At 48.7% G+C, this 17,697-nt stretch overlaps 1 protein-coding gene across 4 annotated transcripts in view; it reads left to right on the top strand.

Annotated features, from left to right (window-relative positions):
- The window catches only part of LARP1 (La ribonucleoprotein 1, translational regulator), an 88,958-nt gene that overhangs the window by 62,099 nt on the left and 9,162 nt on the right, over positions 1-17,697 (top strand). For 2 of the 4 annotated variants that reach the window (XM_082725123.1, XM_082725120.1), the window contains exons 2-16: positions 1,654-1,715; positions 1,958-2,023; positions 2,976-3,150; positions 4,085-4,213; positions 4,290-4,496; positions 4,596-4,758; positions 5,637-5,781; positions 8,869-9,043; positions 9,163-9,332; positions 11,342-11,734; positions 12,498-12,621; positions 12,740-12,945; positions 13,394-13,500; positions 14,228-14,379; positions 17,017-17,161. In XM_082725123.1, coding sequence (XP_082581249.1) covers positions 3,027-3,150; positions 4,085-4,213; positions 4,290-4,496; positions 4,596-4,758; positions 5,637-5,781; positions 8,869-9,043; positions 9,163-9,332; positions 11,342-11,734; positions 12,498-12,621; positions 12,740-12,945; positions 13,394-13,500; positions 14,228-14,379; positions 17,017-17,161 — 2,240 coding nt within the window. In that variant the 5' untranslated portion in view covers positions 1,654-1,715; positions 1,958-2,023; positions 2,976-3,026. The remainder of the gene's footprint in view (positions 1-1,653; positions 1,716-1,957; positions 2,024-2,975; positions 3,151-4,084; positions 4,214-4,289; positions 4,497-4,595; positions 4,759-5,636; positions 5,782-8,868; positions 9,044-9,162; positions 9,333-11,341; positions 11,735-12,497; positions 12,622-12,739; positions 12,946-13,393; positions 13,501-14,227; positions 14,380-17,016; positions 17,162-17,697) is intronic. The other 2 variants (XM_082725122.1, XM_082725121.1) reach the window with 2 other exon arrangements.

The raw sequence follows: 17,697 nt of genomic DNA, 5'->3' as shown, positions 1-17,697 counted from the left end.
GGGACTGGGGGCAGCTCTTGCCTTGGTATGGTTGGCCAACAATGGAGTCAAGGTGATTGGAGAGAAGTGGGTGAGCAGAGCCCCAGGATGTACCTTTTCCCATGGATCTCTGGGGGTGGCAAGGTTCAGAAACCCTTGTTCTTCAGATGTGTGTTTGGAAAATAAGTGTAGGTGTAGAAGGGACCAGACCCTTTAGAGTTACTTCTTTTTATAAAAAACCCATGTCTTTGTTGAAATGACCAGAAAATTCCAAACAGAATTAAATCACTGTTAACATACTACTTTACTCCTGCTAATATTTGGTTATATGGCCTTCTAGATGTCCTACTAGTGTGTATGTGCATATACATGGGGCTTTTAAAAAATAGTTGAAAGAACTTGAGCAAGCAGGGGGAAGGGCAGAGGGAGAGGGAGAGAGAATCTCAAGGAGACTTTGCTGAGCATGTGAGGCTCACAACTCTGAGATCATGACCTGAGCTGAAACCAAGAATTGGTGCTCAGCTTACTGAGCCACCCAGGTGCTCCTAAATATACGTTTTTTATTTGCTTTATAAAAATAGGATTGCAGGGGTGCCTAGGTAGCTCAGTTGTTCAGTGTCTGCCTTCGGCTCAGGTAATGGTCCCAGGGTCCTGGGATCAAGCCCCACATGGGACTCTGCTCAGCAGGGAGCCTGCTTCTCACTCTCCCACTCCCCCTGCTTGTGTTTCCTCTCTCGCTGCCTCTCTGTCAAACAAATAAATAAAATCTTAAAAAAAAAAAAAAAAGATTGCAACTCTTCTCATTTATTGCATATATCTTTTTATATCTTTTATCTCTGGCAGAGAGCATTATCTTTTTTAATGACTGCTCTAAAAATTGTTGAACTAATTTCTTTAGCCATTTTTCTGCTGTAGGACATGAAAGGTTTTCAATTTTTTAAAGTTAGACATAGCAACTTGTTATGTACAACAGGTTTTTATGTAACTCCAAACACGCATCTAATTTGTATGATTGGGATAAATTCCTAAAGGCAGGACCATTGAGTCAAGTGGGTCTCACTTTTGCTTTGGGAATTTGGAGAGCAGTCTTTTCCTGAGTGGCTAACCCTTCTGTTGACTGCAGTCATTGAGGACTGAGCTGGCCTGGGTGAGGGGATGGGGAAGCTTAGAAGAGAGAGCCCTAGACTTGATTGCCAGCTCAGGGTTTTTATCTTGCCTTCCCCGTGATCACTAGTTTGGGCCTGCTCACCCACAGGCTTCCACAGTATTAGAGCCTGAGAAGGCCTTTCAGATCCTTCCTTTTTGGAATCTGCTGGGATTAGGGAGCCTTCCGCTATAGAGCCGGCTCTGGCATGGCCTCAGTCATGGACTTTTACCCTCCCCAGGACTCAGGGCCCTCTTTATGGGAAGGTGCAGAGCTGGGAGGGCCCTTCTGCTTCAGAGCTGAGTTCCTGGGCTGTTGGCTGCTGTTTGTGTCCATGATCTCACTTTCTGTGATTGCTTCTGAGAGGCTGGTACAGTTGTTGCTGTGTCCTTTCCCTCTTCACCACGTCTTCCTCCTTTGGAAACCTGCACGTTGTTTGATGGTGTAGGGATGGTAAAGAGGGTGAGGAGCTAGTGGTGGCCTCCCTCCATGGGTTTTGCATAACCACCTCTCCCTTCTTGTTCCCACAGAACATTCTGCTCCAGCCAAAGTGGTGAGGGCGGCAGTTCCTAAACAGCGCAAAGGCAGCAAGGTAAGGAGACCTAAGCAACCGAAGGGGACTTTCTTAAAGAAAGAGGTGGTGGCCTCTTCTGAGCTTCCGGGTAGTTCTGGATCTTCTCTGTAGTGGCGGAGCCCTCCGGGCCTCTAGTGTGGATGGTTGTAGTGGACAAACTGATTGTGGCTTCTGATCTCTTGGGGGAATGGTATGTGGGGTGAGGGGCTGAATGGCAGAGACAAGGCCACCCCAGGGCCCTCATAGAATGTGTCTTACAGGTTGGTGACTTTGGAGATGCAATCAACTGGCCCACACCTGGAGAGATAGCCCACAAGAGTGTACAGGTATGTCTGTGGGGAAGAATGGGCAGGTTTGAATGCTCTGGACATACACACATTTGGTTTCTTAAGTTGTCAGATCTTGGATCTTACCTTACTCGGTTTTTTAGGAGGAGTGGTTGGTATAATATGGCAGCACTGAAATAGCTAAGGATCATCATCATTTGAGCCCTTGCTGTATGTCAGGAACTGCCAAGTGCTGCTTACCATTGCACCTGTCCCTCACGGTGACTTAGAGACGGGTCCTTTAGCAATTCCTGTTTTACAGATGAGGCCACTGAAGATAATAACTCTGAGCCCTTGGGAGAGGCTCATAACCAGCCCTTGATGGTCAAGTGGGGATTGGAAGTCAAGTATGTTAACGTTGTTCCAGAGCTTGTGTTTTCCATCAGCTGTACTTGGGTTGCTAGTGAGTGAAGCAGGAGACTGGCCATTAGGCCAAGTACCCACCTCTACCATATGTCTTAGGGAAGCTTTTGTAGCGCACTCTAGTCCCAGCAGAGGGGGAACTCCAGATCAGTCCTGTCTTTCTGGTGTTTTTGTGCTGGGCTGATGGCCTAGATTCCTCACTAGTTGTGACTTCTGGCCTTTATGCCATAGACAGGGTTGCTGTGGACAAGCTGAGGGCCAGCAGCTCTTCCATTCCACAGACTGCCAGGACAGTATGGTCTTGTGGGGAGTAAATATATAGCCCCTGTGTCCTAAGGGTTGTTTCTCAAGACTCAAGGAAGATGGAGAGACCGATTGTCTCCCACCTGCTGCCTGCCTGACCACGCTTCCCCAGTGGAAGCCTCTCCGGCATAAAAACGGGACCTTAGAATACATCTAGTCCAACTCCTCACATGCTTCAGTTCCCAGTTCCTGCCCTGTCTCTCTAGTAGCAGGGGTTCCCTCCTGTCCCATCCCAGGAGGCTCTCAGGTACACGTCACCACCCTATTACTCTGCTTCCCGCTGCAGCCACAGTCCCACAAGTCCCAGCCTGCCCGGAAGCTGCCACCCAGAAAAGACATGAAGGAACAGGAGAAAGGAGAGGGAAGCGATAGTAAAGAGAGCCCGAAAACCAAATCAGATGAATCTGGGGAGGAGAAGAATGGGGACGAGGACTGCCAGCGAGGGGGCCAGAAGAAGAAAGGTGAGTGACTTGGCAGCAGGGCTTGGGAGAAGTGGCAGGCAGAACTGTGAAGCGTCAGAACTTGGGACTGCCAGATGGGTTTCCGGAGCCCCGAGAACTCCTTGGGAGGCTGACTGACGTAGGCCTCTGGGCCCGCAGTCTTCACTTCTGCCTTCCGTCTGTCAGTTCCTTGTGTTACTTAACAAGCATCAGTAGGCCCTGTTCTCAACAGTTGGGCTCCTAGCAGTGCACAGAACAGATGAGGTCCCTGCCTCAGAATAACGAGTGTATTTCGCTGTATTGCTGTCCCATGTAAGATTTTGTTTAAAGGCAAGAGTTCCCATTTCCTTGGCTAAGGTGTTCAGGGTTATGGGTTAGCTTCTCTAACAGAGATTCAAAGTAACAGTGTTTTAAACAAGATAGAAGGTTCTTTCTCTCACCTGACAGCTGGGTGTAAGTAGGCCAGCTGTAGAATGGCGACCATTTCATCTCGTTTTCCTTTCCTCTTGCTGTGGTGTGTTGGCTCTTTTTGTCCAGGGTGGCTCACTCTTTGCTTCTCATTTCAACTAGCAGGAGTGGAAGAGGGGGAAAGTAGCTCCCTTTGAAGGACTCAGCTTGGAATTGACTACTTTAACTCTTGGATTTTGGCACATGTCTAAAGGGAGCCTGGAAGTGCAGTCTCAATTTTGGGCTCCCATGTGTCTGGCCCCAGAAGGGGGTTCTCGGACCATGGAGAAATTGATATTAGGAGTCAGCCAGGACTGACTGTCACCCTGAGGTCCATGGCTTCCTTATTTTAGAGGTAAAATGAGGTCCAGTGTGGGAGGAGGAATTTGCCCAAGGTCATCAGATTGGAATCAGACCTTTTGCTCCAGACAGAGGAGTAACAGAGATAGGGATGGCTAGAAGGGACCTCTCCTTCAAGACTTCCTCATGTCCTCATGCCGTCCTCCAGGGAACAAACACAAGTGGGTTCCATTGCAAATAGACATGAAGCCTGAAGTGCCCAGAGAAAAACTGGTCTCGCGCCCTGCTCGCCCGCCAGAGCCGCGGCACACAGCTGCCAGCCGAGGGGAGATCAAAGGTATGCACCGCCCACTGGGGAGCGCCTGGGCACGGGGGTCACCCTCAGGCGTGACCCAGTGCCCCTCTCCCCATAGGGTCTGAGCCTGCCACCTACGTGCCCGTGCCCATGGCCCCCCCAACCCCAGCCTGGCAACCAGAGACCAAACCGGAGCCTGCCTGGCACGACCAGGACGAGACATCGAGTGTGAAGAGTGATGGGGCTGGTGGGGCGCGGGCTTCCTTCCGTGGCCGTGGACGGGGGCGTGGTCGCGGCCGGGGACGCGGCCGGGGTGGCACTCGAAGTACGTGAGGCCCCTTTGGGCTCCGGGATGTCCGAGGGAGTGTGGCGGGGGCGGTGGGCAGGGATCTCCCTTCCCTTATGGCACCCATTTGCCCCGTAGCCCATTTTGACTACCAGTTTGGCTACCGAAAGTTTGACGGTGCAGAGGGGCCTCGCACCCCCAAGTACATGAACAACATCACCTACTACTTTGACAATGTCAGCAGCACTGAGCTTTACAGTGTGGACCAGGAGCTGCTCAAAGACTACATCAAGCGGCAGATGTAAGTGGACGGGAGCCTTCTTCCTGAAGAGGCATAGGGTGTCGGGACCTGTCAGAGGGTGGCTGGCGGGCAGAGCAGCGATGGGCAGGTCTTCCTGGAGTTCTGCTCGCCCCAGGGGCTGCCCCTGGCTGGAACTGGGAGAGAAAGAACTGCTGCTTATCCTTTAAAAGCTGAATTTTCATAAAGGTAATATTTATTGCAAAAGTAATACCATATCTGCCCTAAGAAAATTAGAAATACCACCAACAAAAAGGAGAGGGAATGTCCGTTGTCTCTTTGTAATGGCAGCACGGTCAGAATGCTGGCAGACACGTGCAGGGTTCTCCCTGTTGGCGGGGTGCAGACTTAAGTGTTTTACAGGATTGTCTTATTTGTCCTGCACTAGTCCTGTGAGCTAGGTCTTACCTCTGTTTCAGAGATGAGCAGACAGACCCTGGAACTTGCCCAGAGTCTCACAGCTGGTAAACAACAAGGCACAGATTCTATCCATTTCCTTCTAATGGCAAAACCCTAGCTCCTAACCACTCCCATATATTGTCCCTTGGTCCAGTAGGGAAGCCATACAAGGAAGTAGATCATTTCAGGAGAGTGTGACAGTATTTTGGGAGAAGAGAAAGTGACTGGTAACAGTGGAACGGGTTGTAAAGGCGGATGAGGGGTTTGCCAGGTGTACAGCGAGCCTGAAGGGCTGGGGGAATGGGTCTGACCCAAGGTTAGGAGCCACAACAGGATAACATTTCTTTTTAGCCTGTTACTGTACATACGTACAATAGGGTCAGGGTTGGTCAGAGGCTATGTGAGGTGGCCGGGGTGTACAGGATGAGGAAGGCAGTCTCCTAAGTGATGCAGCAACCCTCCATCTTCTCCCCTCCACCTAGTGAATACTACTTCAGCGTGGACAATTTAGAGCGAGACTTCTTCCTGCGGCGGAAAATGGATGCTGACGGTTTCCTTCCCATCACCCTTATTGCTTCCTTCCACCGAGTGCAGGCCCTTACCACTGACATTTCACTCATCTTTGCGGTAGGTCTCCCTCCCTGGGGCTGGGGTGCAGGGGAAGGAAAGGTCCTTACTTACGGAGCTGGAGTGTGGGCCCCCGCAGAGAACCCTGGAGGAGTCCTCATCTGATGACCTCTGCTAAAGCTTCAAGGCTTGGCTGGCCTCTCTGCCTCCCTCCTTCTCTCCTCTCTCTCCCTCTTACTATGGAAAATTGCAGACATTTACAGAAGTAGACAGAATGGTATGATGAACCCATCGCCCAGCCTCAGCAATTGTCAACTCATGGCCTGTCTTACTCCATCTATCCCCCATCTGTTTCCTCTTCCAAATTACTTTGCAGAAAATCTCAGGTAACCTGACATTTCATCCATGTTTCAGTACTTATCTCTAAAAGATAAATACCTGGTTTAAAACAAAAACAAAAACAAAACGTGGTCACCGTATCATTATCACATATAAAGATATTAATAATTCCTTAATATAGCCAAACAGTCCATTGCAATTCACCCTATTTGGGGGGAAAAAAAATTTGTACTCGATGAGAATCGGGATCCAAATAAGACCCATGTGTTGTCTTGCTAAGTGTCCTCTTGCCCTTTTTCCTTGCAACTCATTATTTGGATAAAACTGGGTTGTGTATTTTGTCTAATTTCTCATGGGACACAGTGGTGGCATCTGACGTGTTCATCTGTATTCCAAATTTTGTGTAAACTGCTGATGCAGAGACCTGATCAGATTCAGGTTTGGGGGGTTTTCCTCCCCTTTTTGTCAAGACTCCTTTATAGATAATGATATGTTCTCTCGGTGGCACAGAGCATTTCATTTGTTCCCTTGTGATGCAAGCTGCTGTCGATCACTGCCTGCTATTTCAGTAGGGACTGTGGAGTGGTGAAATTCTAATTCTATCACTCTGTCTTCATTTGTTAGCCGGAATACCTTTTTAAGGAGGGACTTTGCCTCATCGGCTATTCAGTTACCAAGAGGTATGGTTTGTACAGAAAGGGTTGATAAAAGCCCGATCTTTCCCTTTGTTAACCAGTTGTCAGAATTATGAGTTGATCCCTAATAACTTGCAAGGGCTTGGGTTGGTTTGGTTGGTTTTTGTTTTGCTTTAGTGTCTTTTGGTAGTATCCCAAACCTGCAGATTCAGCCTTACTGCAGCCTCAGCCCGTTGCAGTTCCTGTGCTGAATCCAGTTTTCCCTCTGTGGCTAGCAGAGCCCCGCTTGATCTCGTACACTTCCTGCCTCAGATCTGGAATAGGCCATTTTTTCAAGGAGCCCTAGGTCCTCTCTTTTGGGGAAGTGGTGTTTATGTACCACACAGTCTGAGTTATAGGAATGTTTGTTGCTGCTTTGATTGGTCATTGTTTCTAGAGCTTTTTTTTTTTTTTTTAAATACATCAGGAAATTATACTGATATTTTCTATTAAAGTTCAGGATTACACAGTCTTTACTTAATACCAATGGTCTTTTTTTTTTTTTTTTAAGATTTTATTTATTTATTTGAGAGAGAGACAGTGAGAGAGAGTATGAGTGAGGAGAAGGCAAGGGGGAGAAGCAGACTCCCCATGGAGCTGGGAGCCAGATGCGGGACTCTTATCTTGGGATTCTGGGATCATGACCTGAGCTGAAGGCAGTCACTTAACCGACTGAGCCACCCAGGCGCCCAATACCAATGATCTTTTATGTCTAATACTCCTTTCTCCTATACCCCAAGTCCTCATTGCTGTTGACCTCAACGTAATTCCACATTTGTTTTATTTGATAGTTTATATACCTTATTCTCGTAATAATACCTCTACTACTACTAAAAATGTGGGAGGTTTTTGCTACTTATACCTCAAATGACTGTATTCTCAAGTACTTGGAATAATCTTTGTGTAATTTTGTCTCTAATTTGACATATATTTGTTTTGTTAGTTTCATCTTGCTCTCAAGTTTTAGGGATTGCTTTTTCCCCTCTAATTTCTAATTTGTTTTGCATTTAGGTAAAACATTTACATGGTTCTAAAGTCAACATGGTATCCTCCTAGAAGTCCGATTTAAAATTCTTTCACTTCTGCCTTCCTTTTATTCCCCAAAGGCAACTTGTTTTGAATCCTTCCATTAAAAAAAAAATTAGCAAATGCCACTCGGTGTATTTGTATCCTTCCCCTGTGTTAGTTGGGTGGCACCATGTAATGCATGCATTTCTTCACCTGTACTTTTGCTTTCACTTAATACATTTGGGAGCTGACTGCATGGTAGTACATAAGAGAAGGATGTTCGTTGTTCCTGCTTAGAGCTGCATATATATCTCGCTGTATTTTTGCCAGTGTATCTTTGATGTAGATTTCTAGAAGTGAGAAGGCTGCACTATGGGGCAAATTGCTGGGTTCCCTTTCCTCAGGGACTCCCTCCAGCAGTGTAGCAGAGCGCCTCTAGCTGTGGCCTCACCGACAGCGTATTGTCCTGTGTCGCACTGTGGAAGTGTCTCCCATTTCCACTGCAAAAGATTCTTAAAGACAGCTCTCCTCTCTTCTCCACTCTGACCCTTTTTCCTAGAGATGAACACCCATAGGCGTTTACCTGTGAATCCTAGAAGAATGTGTATGTAGTTTGTTTGTATTTATTTAAAAGTTCAAACACCAATGGCATCTTAGACACATTGACCTAGGCCTGCTTTTTTATGGCTCTTTCCCCCTCAGCACATGAGAAGCTATTTTTTAACATGTGAGTCTTATAGCACTGAATGGGTGCGCCATCATTTATTTTAAGTTGTTGGTGTGCTGGCAAGTTGGGTAGTTTCTAGTGTTTTCCATATTACAGACAATGTTGTGAATGGCTTTTTATCTGTATCTTTACACATAATGTAATCTGTCTATGGCCCTATTTCTCTGGGGGTAGATTGCTAGATATCGAATGGCAAGGTCACAGGGCAAGTGTGTTTTTCATGTTGGTCCCCTCTTATAAGTTTGATTTCGTAATTTGATGCCAGTTGTGGAAGATGGTGCCAGTTTTCTTATACCCCCGTCAGCACCAGACTCTTAACTGAGCTCGTGGGGCCCAGTCATCCATCTGCCAGCCGCCCAGACCTCATTCTGTCTGAGTCATTCCTCTTCTCCCCTACAGGCCCTAAAGGACAGCAAGGTGGTGGAGATCGTTGATGAGAAAGTCCGCAGGAGGGAGGAGCCAGAGAAATGGCCTCTTCCTGGTCCCCCAATAGTGGATTATTCCCAGACTGATTTCTCCCAGCTTCTCAACTGCCCCGAGTTTGTGCCCCGTCAGCATTACCAGAAGGAGACAGGTAGGTGCTGCTGGCCTGTGGGCGCCTTCTTGTTGTCCTTGTCCTTCAGCCAGCACTCCTCCTCAGAGCTGGTGTCAGGAGGACTGGAAGGTTGAGGACCTCACCTTTCCACCCTTCAGAGTCAGCGCCTGGCTCTCCCCGGGCCGTCACCCCAGTGCCAACCAAAACGGAGGAGGTCAGCAACCTAAAGACGCTGCCCAAGGGCCTCTCTGCCAGCCTGCCTGACCTGGATTCTGAGAACTGGATCGAAGTAAAGAAGAGGCCGCGGCCGTCCCCAGCACGGCCCAAGGTGGGTGGGGCTGGGCCTCAGAGGGGCTAAGCCCACAGGCTGGCTGGCTCTTGGCTGTGACGTGAGCCGAGGTCAGCAGTGACTGAGGGAAAGCTGCTGGGCTCGTGTCCCCTTCCAGTGAGGATCACCTCTCAGGACAGCTGTGTGAGTTCCTGAGTGGCATTCTTCACAGGAGGAACTCCTATAGCCCCTGGCAGCAGTGTCCCTGGTTTCTTGGTGTTTGGCTCTTTGTTTTGCCCCATTGAAATCACTGGGGCTGCCGTAGTGCCCGAGCGTGTCCTCACTGTCCCCTATATAAGCCACTCAGGCTCTGTGAAGAGTGAAGGGAAAGAGCAGACACAGAGCCTGGATGTAGAGTTAGTCTAGACAGGAACACAGGTTTCCTATCACTGATGGCTGTTGACCTTGGGAAGCTTGTTGTTTAGTATCTCAAGTCTTCAGTGTTCCCATCTTCAGAGAAAAGAAAGAAGGGCTTAGACAGCTCTCGAAATTGTAAAGCAATATGCCAGCAGTACACATTGAGTCCACTCTGAGAAGTGTTTCCATTTCAAACTAAAACTAGTGCCCCCTTTCCAGGAGCAAATGTGTGCTCCATCTGCCCCACTCCTCACCTTCTCTTGGGAGATCTCTTTGGTTTAGGGCTTGTGAGGAGGCCTCACAGATGACCTTGGACTGTGGGTCTCTGAAATGCTGTGTCCCCTTTTCCATTGTACCACTGAGACTGCCTCCCTCTTGTTCATACCCCGACTTCCCTCTCTGTTCTGGCTGTGATCCTTCACACCGTGTCAGGGATCAAGCCAGTCACGAGGAAAACATTGGAGAGGGACCTTATGAGTTCCAGGCCTGTAGGCTCTCAAGTTTTGGAAAGGCAGGCAGGCTTAGCCCCCATTCCACAATTAGAGCCCTGTTGTTCCCACCAGGCCTATCCTGAAGCTTACGAGAGAGTAGGTTTGGAGTTTATATGGGAGGTTTTTTGCATAGGAGGGAATTGACCTTTTGGATAGAAATTGTGAGGTAGACAAATGCTTCTGCCCTGAGGTCTCAGATAAATTCATTCTAGCAACACTCTGGAATATTTTCTTTTTGCCAGAAGCAGCCTGTTTTCTCTTGCCTCTAGAACATGCTGTTCTTTCTGCCTCATACACTCTTTGTTCCTGCCTTCATCTGGCTTACTTATGTTCCTCCTTCTTCTGTCATTACATCTCCCAGGAAGCCTTCCCTGACTGTCCTCACTCCCACCTCTAGCTGGTTAAGTGCCGATCCCTGTGTAGTCCACAAATTCTTTTTTTACTCTTGACCAATACCACACTGCATTTGGCTGGCTGGTGGTTTGACTTTTCTCCTGCCAAACTGTGAGCTGCCTTAAGTTCAAGAATTGTGTCTTCTATAGGGCCTGGTATCAGTGGGTTCTTGTTAACTCATCAAAGAGTTGAGCATCTGGGGTAGTTAAGCATCTGCCTACAGCTCAGGTCATGATCCCAGGGTCCTGGGATTGAGCCCTTCATCAGGCTCTTTGCTCAGTGGGGAACCTGCTTCTCCCTCTCCCACTCCCCCTGCTTTGTTCCCTCTCTCGCTGTCTCTCTCTCATTCTGTGTCAAATGGAAAAAAAAAAAAAGAGTTGAACATCTGCTATTGCTAAGTCCCAGTCTAGGTACTAAGGATATGATGGAAAGCAAGGCAGCCGTGGTCCCTGTCTGATGAAGCTCTCCTTTTCTTGGAGAGATTTTGGATAGATGGAATGGATGGATCAACGGGTAGAATCGTGTGCCCACTCCCAGGCTAGGTAAATGAGAGCACAGGTGGCTGTAGGGCCTTGTCCCCTCACCGTTTGAGAATGACTGTGATGTCAGCTGGGAGAGAGGAAGCCTAGAGTCGTAGGCGACAGGCTGCAAGGCTGGCAGCTGTGGCTTGCTGGCATTGCCAGGGCCTCTCTCTCGGTGACAGCTACAGAGGCTAGTCCAAGACCCCCTGGTAATCTCACCCCGCATTCTTCATTTTCCCCATTTTAGAAGTCCGAGGAGCCCAGGTTCCTCCACCCAACCTCTCTGCCCCAGCAGCTGCCCTCTCAGCAGCTCATGTCCAAGGAGCAGGAGGAGCAAGAGGAGCTCGATTTCCTGTTTGACGAGGAGATGGAGCAAATGGATGGGCGGAAGAACACCTTCACCGCCTGGTCTGATGAGGACTCTGACTATGAGATTGATGACCGGGATGTGAACAAGATCCTCATTGTCACCCAGACGCCGCCTTACATGCGTCGGCACCCTGGGGGGGACCGCACAGGCAACCATACCTCGCGTGCCAAGATGAGCGCGGAGCTGGCCAAGGTCATTAACGATGGGCTCTTCTACTACGAGCAGGACCTGTGGACCGAGAAGTTTGAGCCTGAGTATTCCCAGATCAAGGTGAGGCTTGGACACAGCAGTGGGGGTGGAGCCTGGGGTGTCTGTAATCTGCGGGAGTGAGGAAGGCTGATTCGCTGTGTGCCCTTGGGCACAGAGTCTCAGTATCCTTGTGTATGAAGAGAGGGTGGTAAGTCACACTTTGCAGGGGCATGAAGTGAGGAGAGATGGAGAGACACTTTGTAAGCTGTGTCCCTGTTAGAGGCAATCACTATGCTGCCTCAGCATCCATGTTCAGTGTCCTGATAGCCACACTTGTGGGGAAGAGAAGAACAGACTGGATTATTCTCTTCTTAAAAATTTAGGCCTATATAAAAGTTTTCAGGAGCCTGTTTTGAGTATGGAAATTAGAGAAAAGACAGGTTTAAAAAAAAAAAAAATCCCTGCTGACTGGAAACAGTCAAAACTTGCAGATTTGTCCAGAGTAGCTGTGAGGTGAGCCTGTGCTGTAGTAAGCAGCAGGGAGTTTGGTGGAGGTGAGGAGACAGTGGCAAGAGGAGAGTCAGCGGCCTGTGCCGAGCTCCTCATCTAGCCTTGCTGTAAAGAGGGCTGGGCCAGCACTCAGCCCTTCTGGGTCGGCACGCTGGTGTCCAGGTAACTGGGGCTGGGGAATGGTGTGGGGCAGCTGAGAGCCTGAGGACCAGAATTCCACGTATGTGGACGTGGGAGCTGCCCCCTGCAACTTCCTGCATGTCTTGATTCCTAAACAGGCTAGGGCAGTCTTCTTACTAACACCGATACCCCACCCATTCTGTATCCTCCACAGCAAGAAGTCGAGAACTTCAAGAAAGTCAACATGATCAGCCGGGAGCAGTTTGATACACTAACCCCAGAGCCCCCCGTGGATCCCAACCAGGAGGTCCCTCCTGGGCCACCCCGCTTCCAACAAGGTGAGAGAGGGGTACCACTTGGCCTGGGTGGGAGAGTACAGCCCTCTGACGGGGGGCTTCCCAGGTGCAGTCAGTCACAGGCCCATCCCCCGCTCACTGGCCCACTCTCTCTCTGCAGTCCCTACCGACGCCCTGGCCAACAAACTGTTCGGTGCTCCTGAGCCCTCCACCATTGCCCGTTCTCTACCAACCACTGTCCCAGAGTCGCCAAACTACCGCAATGCCAGGACCCCCCGCACTCCCCGGACACCACAACTCAAAGACTCAAGTCAGACATCACGGTTTTACCCAGTAGTGAAAGAAGGACGGACGCTAGATGCCAAGGTGAGGGGCTCCTGCTGCGTGGCTAAGAGTCTTGGGCTCACTTGACCGCATTCCAGTGCTTTGCTGCATTCCCTTGCCTGAGCCAGGAGACTGCCAAATCCCAGACCTGCTCTGTGTTCTTAGGAAGGTGGGCTGCCTCAGGATCGGGTGGCCACATCTGAGGAAGCACTGGGTGTGAGAGTTGGTGGCCCCGTGTCGCCATGATAAGGCCCAAGGAGGATTGAGCAGCTGGCTCCTTGGGCTCCCAAACCTCAGTTTTCTCACCTATGGGATAGACATGACCAGTCTCTGGCTCAGAGCTGTGGACCTCATGTGTGAGAGACTAGATAAAGAAATTTTTTCTAAATTGTGAAGAACTCACACACATGAAGGAATCTTAGTCCTACAAATGCTTGGTGTTTCTCAGAGTTCTGTGTGTTAATAACATACTCTGGCCTGACCTTTGCAGATGCCTCGAAAAAGGAAGACAAGACACAGCTCAAACCCGCCCTTGGAGAGTCACGTGGGCTGGGTGATGGATTCCCGAGAGCACAGGCCCCGGACGGCATCCATCAGGTGCTGGCGCAGTGGAGAGGAGAGATGAGGCTGATGGCAGGGTGGGCGGGAAAGCCAGGCAGTGGATGGGACCAAGAGGAAGGAACCTCTTTGGTCTGTAAATTAAAGAAGGGGTCCTTACCTAAACCCCCAAATCTGAAGAAGTCTAGAGAAGTAAATCCAGGGCCTGGGAAAATTTTCCCAAAGAAGTGGTGTCACAGCCCTTCAGACCAGAAGCTCTCAGAGAATATCTGTGAATTGATTTTTGGAGGTAATACCCGCTGCCTGCCTCAGGATAGCCAGGTCATTAAAGAAAAATACAGATTCCTGGGCACTCTACTCCTTGCACAGATGGCACAGACTGGGAATAGGTGTGGTTTTAAAAAAAAATACAGATGGATTACCCCATAATAGTTCATCAAACAAAGTTAAATGTGAACCTGGGTTAAATAAATGCTTATAAGCTCAGGTTTGGGCATTATGCCGATCTGGGATGTACAACAGTCCATGACCCAGGACAAGTCTCCCAGTCTGTGTGAGCCTCAGTGGCTGCTTTGTAAAACCCATCAAAGGTCGACTCGAAGAGTGATCGGGCCGAAGGATGTCGGTTGGCCTACCATAGTACTTAGGTCTCTTTGTTGCCCTTTGAGAGGCTAGATCTTGGCTGATGGACCAGAGGAGCCCCTCCTTACCTGATGGCCAGCTGCTCCAGGGAACCTGGTGACACTGTCTCTCTCCTGGCCTCTAGCTCCAGCCCCTCAGAAGGGACACCTGCAGTTGGCAGCTATGGCTGTACCCCACAGTCTCTGCCCAAGTTCCAGCACCCTTCCCATGAGCTGCTCAAGGAAAATGGCTTCACACAACACGTCTACCACAAGTATCGTAGGCGCTGCCTTAATGGTAAGTAGCACAGGGGCAGAGGGGCCTAGCCTCTGGGGCCAGAGTGTAAGGGCTGGTGGAGCAGGTGATTCTGCTTTCTTCTGACCTTAGAGCAAGAAAGATTGGAGTTAGACTCAGGCCACGTAGTTTTGGAATACAGGAAGCTAAAAGAATCTGATACTCAGAACATTTCTGTTCCTTGATCTTCCTCTATTGATAATAAAAAGGTATCAAAAGTTTACCTATTTCTGGCATGGCTGTTAAGTCGGCTGTTGTCCACTGTGGCCCACTGTTGATCATAAAAGGGTGTGCGTGGGGCGGCATAGATTCTCTAGAACAGGGGCGCTTAACCATGGCCTGTAGACCAAATCCAGCTAGCTGGCTATTTTTGTATGGCCCTTGAGCTTAGAACAGTTTTTACATTTTTGAGGGGTTATGAAGGAAAAAAGAGGAACCTACGACTGAGACCACATGAAGCCTATAAAGCTTAAAATATTTACTCTGGTCTTTTATAGAAAAAAGTTTGCTGACCCCTGCTTTTAGAAGGTGGTGTAAGGAAAGACTGTCTAGATACTCCCATGTGTTTCTTTTTATCATACAGTGAGATATCTTTTAACTGTAGATTGTCAGTTTGGCTGTAAAGATGCTCAGAAGCAATCTCAGTGCTCCTGCGGAGTTGTTACTTTTAATTCCCCCCCCACACCCCTCCTCAGTTAGCAGCACATGGCTGCTAAGTGCTTCGCTCATCTGTCTTACTCCCCTGTGTATTTGGGTGTGTGGTGACTGCTTTTTTGAGACAGAATTCACATACTCCACAGTCGACCCATTTAAAGTGCGCGGTGTCGTGCAGTGGCTTTTAGTATATTCTAGCATTGTGTGTCTGTCCCCGGCATCGATGTTGGAATATTTTCATTAGCATCGCGGAAGAGAACCTGTGCGCCTTACCAGTCACTTCCCACCTCTTCCCCTGCAGCTCCTCCCAGGCCTGCACAACCTGCAGTCTTAAGGATTTGCCTGTTCTAGACTTTTCCCGTAAATAGAATCATCCCATCAGCGGTCCTTTGTGGCTGGCCTCTTCCCGAGCGTGCTGTTCTCACACTCGATCTCTGTGGTAGCACGGTACCAGTACTTCACTCCTGTCCGAGGCTGGCTAGCACTTCAGTAGAGGGACATTTCATGTCTCTCAGTCACCGATGGGCCTTTGGGTTTCCAATTTCTGTCTCTGCTGAATAATGCCACCATGAACATGTGCATTTTTCTGTGGGCGTAGGTTTTCATGTGCAGAGTCATGTGATAACTCTGTTGTTTAACCTTCGGAGGAGTTGTGAGACTTTTTCCCAAAGAGGGGCCTCCATTTGTTGTTCCTGATAGAAAGCATGAGGCTTATGATGGCTTTGAGTCCCCCCAACACTTGTTGTCTGTCTTTCTGGTAGTGGCCATCCTACTAGGTGTGAAGTGATAAGTAATACCTCCTGGGGGGTTAGATTTGCGCCCCCCCCCCAACCCCATAGCTGTTCGTGCTGAACATTTTTTTTCATGGGCTTATTGGCCATTTGTATATCTTTGGAGAAATGTCCATTCAGTTCCTTTGCCTACTTTTTAACTAGATTATTTGTCTTTATTATTAAATTATAATATTTATATATTGTAGGTACAAGTCCCTTATCAGATTCATGATTTGCAAATAGTGTTTTCCACTCTGTGGCTTGTTTTTTCACTTTGTTGATGATGTCCTTTGAAGCACAGAGGTTTTTATATTATATTTATTTTGAGGAAAACTTACTTATTTTTTAGTAGTTTTAAGATTTTATTTATTTGTCAAAACAAGAGTGTGAGCACAAGCAGGGAAGGGAGTGGCAGGCAGAGGGAAAAGCAGGCTTAAGGAGCCCGATGTGGGACTCGATCCCACAACCCTGGGACGAAGACCTGAGCCGAAGGCAGATTCTTGATTGAGCCACTCAGGCGCCTGTGGTTTGTTTTTTTTTTTTTTTGTTTTGTTTTTGTTTTAAAGATTTTATTTATTTATTTGACAGAGAGAGATCACAAGTAGGCAGAGGCAGGCAGAGAGAGAGAGAGGAGGAAGCAGGCTCCCTGCTGAGCAGAGAGCCCAATGCGGGACTGGATCCCAGGACCCTGAGATCACGACCTGAGCCGAAGGCAGTGGCTCAACCTACTGAGCCACCCAGGCGCCCGCCCGTGTTTTTTTTTAATGATACTAAATTTATTTCCTCTTTTGTTGTTTGTTCTGCGGTGTGTGTTTTTAATGTTACTCTTTTAATTGTTAATGTCTAGGATTCCTGAAATAATAATTGGTAATAAATAATTAATATAAGTTGTTAGATTACCAAATTATTTGTTGATGCTTTTCCTTCTTCAGCTACACTTGAGAGCAGTCATATTTGAGGTGAAAAGCTAGACTGCGGTGACTTAGTTTAGAAACCGATGCCACCTGCTTCTGGGTGCCCCACAGCAGGGCCTGACACAGGATCATGTTCAGTAACTGTCTCTTCAAACACCACAAGGACAGGGATGAGCCAGGGAATTGGCGGGGGAGAGGGTATAGGAGAAAGGACCAAGTCCTTGAGCCCAAGAACATTTGTCCCCTGAATCACAGGCAGTGTGGCCCTAACACGTCTTTCCTCCTTCCTCCCCCCTCAGAGCGGAAACGCTTGGGCATCGGCCAGTCTCAGGAGATGAACACTCTCTTCCGCTTCTGGTCCTTCTTCCTCCGAGATCACTTCAACAAGAAGATGTATGAGGAGTTCAAGCAGCTGGCTCTGGAGGATGCCAAAGAAGGCTACAGGTGAGCGGCATGTTGGGTGCGGGGTGGGGGCTGGCTGGTGCTTGTGTGGGGGGTGAGCGATCCTGATGGGTCTGCTTCCAGAACTGTAACCAAAATCTCTGGTGTATATCCCAAATATACTTCATAAAAGGATGATAAATTTTTTTTTTTAAGATTTTATTTATTTATTTGACAGAGAGAAATCACAAGTAGATGGAGAGGCAGGCAGAGAGAGAGGGAAGCAGGCTTCCTGCTGAGCAGAGAGCCCGATGCGGGACTCGATCCCAGGACCCTGAGATCATGACCTGAGCCGAAGGCAGTGGCTTAACCCACTGAGCCACCCAGGCGCCCCTAAGGATGATAATTTTTGAATGAGTAATAATGTTCACGTGGTTCAGATGCAGAGAGGTCAAAGATTGTATCATGAGCGGTCTCCTCAGCCACACCCTGCCTCCAGTTCTTTCCCCACAGACAGTGAGCATGGTCAGAAGCCTGTGGGCTTTCCTAAAAATACTTTGCTTGAGTAAGCAAGGATATCCCCGTAGTCTCCTACTAGG

Source organism: Mustela nivalis (assembly GCF_964662115.1).
Source record: "Mustela nivalis genome assembly, chromosome: 3".
NCBI lineage: Eukaryota > Metazoa > Chordata > Mammalia > Carnivora > Mustelidae > Mustela > Mustela nivalis.
This window is presented reverse-complemented; position numbering and strand designations above follow the sequence as displayed.